The sequence below is a fragment of the Salvelinus alpinus genome, chromosome 11 (assembly GCF_045679555.1).
Source record: "Salvelinus alpinus chromosome 11, SLU_Salpinus.1, whole genome shotgun sequence".
NCBI lineage: Eukaryota > Metazoa > Chordata > Actinopteri > Salmoniformes > Salmonidae > Salvelinus > Salvelinus alpinus.
In genome coordinates this window covers 20566562-20571548 of record NC_092096.1, presented here as the reverse complement: position 1 = coordinate 20571548, position 4987 = coordinate 20566562, and the positions used below count along the sequence as shown (strand labels likewise).

General features: G+C 45.1%; 1 protein-coding gene across 1 annotated transcript; it reads right to left on the bottom strand.

The window, feature by feature from the left end:
• Nucleotides 1-434: 434 nt before the first annotated feature.
• LOC139533717 (beta-1,3-galactosyl-O-glycosyl-glycoprotein beta-1,6-N-acetylglucosaminyltransferase 3-like) lies at nucleotides 435-4508 on the bottom strand. Its single transcript, XM_071332029.1, has one exon. The coding sequence runs from the start codon at nucleotides 4200-4202 to the stop codon at nucleotides 2877-2879; it is 1326 nt and encodes a 441-aa protein (XP_071188130.1). The 5' UTR covers nucleotides 4203-4508; the 3' UTR covers nucleotides 435-2876.
• Between the last annotated feature and the right edge of the window lie 479 nt (nucleotides 4509-4987).

The following is a 4987-nucleotide window of genomic DNA, read 5'->3' as shown; positions in this document are numbered from 1 at the left end:
ATGGATGTTCTCTTGATAAGTGTGTGAATTGGACCATTTTCCTGTTCTGCTAAGCATTCAAAATAACAAGTACTTTTGGGTGTCAGGGGAAATTATGGAGTAAAAAGTACATTATTTTCTTTAGGAATGTAGTGAAGTAAAAGTAAAAGTTGGTTTCAATAAAAATAGTAAAGTACAGATACAAAAAAAACTACTGAAGTAGTACTTTAAAGTATTTTTACTTAAGTACTTTACACCACTGAAAATGACCCCAGCCATGATCACCTTGACTGCTGTAGCTTCATTCACCAGAGTCCATCTACAAACATACTAGCTATACTACCTATTAGCTATACAATTAGCCGCTACACATTAACTCAGCACCAGGATTAAAAGCTATCATTTAATACATACAGAGGGATCTACACTTTATTAGCAAAATGTAATCAAATGAGTTTGCTTTACAGAAGTATTTATTTAGCAGTTTTACCGCTAACTGGTTTAAAAGAGAACATTACAGTCATTTAAAAGAGAACATTAGAGTTTGATTATGTTCCTGCTGGCCAATTAGCAGTTTTTAAGCTAATTTCCTGCAATTCTACACATTATGCCATGACTTATGCTAATATGTTAATATGATATCTGAGTGAGAGTGACTAAGAAAATCAATGGGGGCCCCCTGGAGGTCAGGGCCTTTGGGCTTGTGCACTGCGTGCCCGGTCGGTAATTCGGCTATGATTACTACAAGTTTAGATAGCTGGCTAGACTAACTAGGCTAATTTACCAATCTACATTCATTTAACTGACATGGGCTAATTTAGTGACTGTCAGTGAGTGATATATAGAGTAAAACATATATAGAGAAACTGCTGATGCACAACTAAGTTTAAAAAATGCACCTTGTCCATTCTACTATTCTAACTCTCAACCATAATTTGAGACCCCAACCGAGTCCCCCCCCAAAATCGGAAAGGCGATGCAGTTGCCGTACCAGGCGGTGATACAACCCGAAAGAATGCTCTCAATGGTGCATCTGTAGAAGTTTGTGAGAGTCTTAGGGGCCATTGCGAATTTGCCTCCTTCACTACAATGTGATGGGACAATGTCAGGTCCTCGGAGATGTATACGCCGAGAAACATGAAGCTTTTGACCCTTCCCACTGCAGCCCTGTCGATATAGATGTGGGCGTGCTCTTCCTTTTGTCTCCTGTAGTCCACATTCAGCTCCTTGGATTGTAGACGTTGAGGGGGAGGTTATGGTCCTTTCACCACTCCACCAGGGCTCTAACCTCCTCCCTGTAGGCTGTCTCTTCGTTGTTGATGATAAGACCTACCACTGTTGTGTCGTCAGCAAACCTTTGTTCAGTTCCAATCTTCCATCAAATACATGGCATAGAAAGTTATTTACTGATTTAGTTACCCAGTCGTGGATGAACAGGTAGTACAGGAGGGGCTGAGCACACACCCCTGTAGGGCCCCGGTGTTGAGAATCAGCGTGGCGGAGGTGTTGTTGCCTACCACCTGGGGTTGGCCAGTCACGAAGTCCAGGATCCAGTTGCACATGGAGGAGTTCAGACCCAGGGCCCTGAGCTTAGTGACGAGCTTGGAGGGTATACTAGTATACTATGGTGTTGAAGGCTGACTTGTAGTCAACAAACAGTAGTTGTAGTATTCCTCTTGTCCAGGTGGGATAGGGTGGTGTGGAGTGCAGTCATGTCCACACAATGTTCCCAATACCTAATTAAACATTCTGGGACCCTTTAAAGAACAGACGAAATGTGTTCTGGGAACGTTCTTGTAACATCAGGTGAATGTTTTTTACACCCTAAAAGAAACATTGTAGAATCCATTTTTTTTTGTTTTGGGAACATATTCCTCCTCCACCCTGGATAAATTGTAATTACGTCTCCAGAGAAACTTATATTCGAATAAAGGTCAGTTTTATCAAATTACTATAGGTAGAATTTTAAAGCCCATATTGATACAGAAACACTAAACATGCTTTGATTAAAACACTGAGCAAAGATACACTGTTTCTGTAGTATTAGTTATTTAAGTATTACGGCCGAGGGGTTGTGGTATATGGCCAAGTTTATAATAAGTTATAACTAACCTTGTGTATAACAAAATGCTGTGTCCAGTTAGACTAGTCATTCCACTAGATGGTACTGCTGCTGTAATAAATACAGAGCACAGGAAGAAATACATGTGTCTGGAATATACAGTCCAATCAGAACTGTACAGTGCAAATCAGAAATAAAAAAACATGGACAAAACATGCTAATTCCATGACCAGGACTGACCAGTTGAATCCAGGTGAAAGAAGCTATGATCTCGTATGTCACCTGTTAAATCCACTTCAATCATTGTATATGAAGGGGAGGAGGATTTTTAATCCTTGAGACAATTGAGACATGGATTGTGTGTGCCATTCAGAGGGTGAGGGGCAAGACAGAGGGCAAGACAGAATATTTAAGTGCCTTTGAACGGGGTATGGTAGTAGGTGCCAGGCGCACCGGTTTGAGTGTGTCAAGAACTGCAATGCTGCTGTGTTTTTCCCGCTCAACAGCTTCCTGTGTGTATCAATAATGATCCACCACCCAAAGGACATCGAGCCAACCTGACACAACTGTGGGAAGCATTGGAGTCGACATGGGCCAGCATCCCTGTGGAATGCTTTCGACACCTTGTACAGACCATGCCCTGAGGAATTGAGGCTGTTCTGAGGGCAAAAGGGTGTGCAACTCAACATGAGGAAAGTGTTCCTCATGTTTTGTACACTCAGAGTATATTTTAAATAAAACCTACATTTCTCTTTACAGTACAATCAGAAATATACAACATTTAAAAACATATTTCAAATAAATGCACATTACCGTATTTACAACTTTTAACATTTCATAGTTTTTGTAAGATCCTCTCAGATTCCACTGTCCTTGGTGAAACACGGTATGTAGCTTTGAAGTGCAGGTACGACTCCAGACACCTGATAGCCACATTATCCACCTCAGGGTCAAACTTGTTAGCGATGAGGTGGTGATGTTGTAGGAGCCACCTGAGATCTCCAGCCCCGTAAACACAAACGGACCTCCTGTAGACACCCGAGCAGGGTGGATATGGGGCTCCGTTCCTCACATCTCCTTCCAGGGAATGCCACTTCACGATGCGAGCAATGGCGTTCATGTCTGATTCATGGTACTTGATGTGCGGAGGGTTAGATCCTGGCACAGAGGGCATGCGCTGCAGGGTGGCCCACAGGTGTTCATCAGGACTGTAGGTGTCCTTCTCCCACTCCAACAGCACCCGGACCTCCTGAGACTCCATCACGTGACGGACGAAGGCCCTGGACACCAGGAAGTAGGCGTTGCCAGAGAACATGGGGGTGCTGATTGGAGGAGGGCTCTTCCTAACGTTCGTCTTGACCACCATGTTGCTGGTGATTTTGTGGTGAAACTGCCATCTGCTGTTTTTATAGTCGTCTGTCTCTGACTCCAGGCTGTTCCTCCCGTTCTGCAGCTTGAGGGCCTGAACCATCTCAGCGTTGGTCTTAATGGGGAAGTCTGTTCCACAGGTGTTGATCAGGTACCTCCACTGGACAGGTGACTTCAGGAGATCCTCCATACAGTTCAGATCAGCCTGCACTCTGGACCAGGAGGCGTATACCACACTCTCTAACTTACTGGCCACAAACACATTAGGCAGACAGGACACGATAGCCCTCACTGCCGTCCTGAAGTCCACGGATGACTTCTGGTCGATGTGGACGCAGTACACGTTCTGAGGAGTGTACACGGCACGCAGGAGCCGCTCAAACATCTCAATCTTGTCATGGATGACCATGGAGTAGGCGATGGGGAACTCCTTCTCCTCCTGACTGAGAGGAACGGTGATGAACGCTCTTTCTGTAACGTACCTCTGACAGTCCTGAGTCACGTTGTGGTAGAACGCCTCTGACAGCAGCTGCTGTTTCTTCATAGTCTTCAGCAGGAGGCTGAGCTGCTTCCTCTCCAGACCCTCCAGGTCTCCCTGGATGATGGCTGAGCAGGCCGGCAGGTCGGCAGCGTAGTCCAGGGGCAGGAGGTCCAGAGCGAGGAGACGACTCCTGTCAGAGCCCGGCGGGCATCTGAGAGCGGCCCACAGGAGCAGAGAGACAGATGCACTCAGTAGGATCAGAGATAAGTTCTTGAAGAATCTCTGAGACCTGGACAACCGAACAGAAGCCATGATTGGTCGGTATTATCTTTCTATGTCAGGGTTCTCCTAAAAGAATGTAAGAGTGGCGCTGCGCCACCTTGCGAACTGGCTGCGCCACTGTCATTTTTAAAAACGTTATTTGTAATCATTTGAGACCTGGCACCACACCCCAATAGAGTATTTCAATGCTTTAGATTGCAGGAAATGTCCTCCCTTCCATTGCATTCAGTAGCACCACCTTGTTTTAAAAATAATTGGGAGAACCCTGTATGTGGTATTCTCTTTGTGGTATTAGTATCTATCAACACCACAGCTAAGGAGCAGGAGTTGCACACCGCTGAACAACGGAGCTATGTGTCTCTCCAGCACCACACAGCTCAAATAAAAAGTCACACCTCTCACACAACTCAGTTTCAAAGGAAGAGGTGTAATCATTGGCTCTACTGGGCGTGGTCTATGGGCATGGCGTATACACTCTAGTGGGCGTATACACTCTAGTGGGCGTATACACTCTAGTGGGCGTATACACTCTAGTGGGCGTATACACTCTAGTGGGCGTATACACTCTAGTGGGTGTGGCCTTTCTGTAAACACTATCTGCGTAGCAGACCAGGGAGGAAAAGCTCCGTATGAGCCTAGATATGGCTTTCCCTTTATGTGGCTTGTTTCCTGGTCAGCATTGTGACACATGCTGGGAATATACTACAATACTTTTAAAATCCTAACATAGCTGAGCCTCACATTAAACAACCGTCTTTCCTGTAGCTTTGAGATGTGGGTACAAGCAGCCTCATAAATGTGTTCAGTCAGACAAT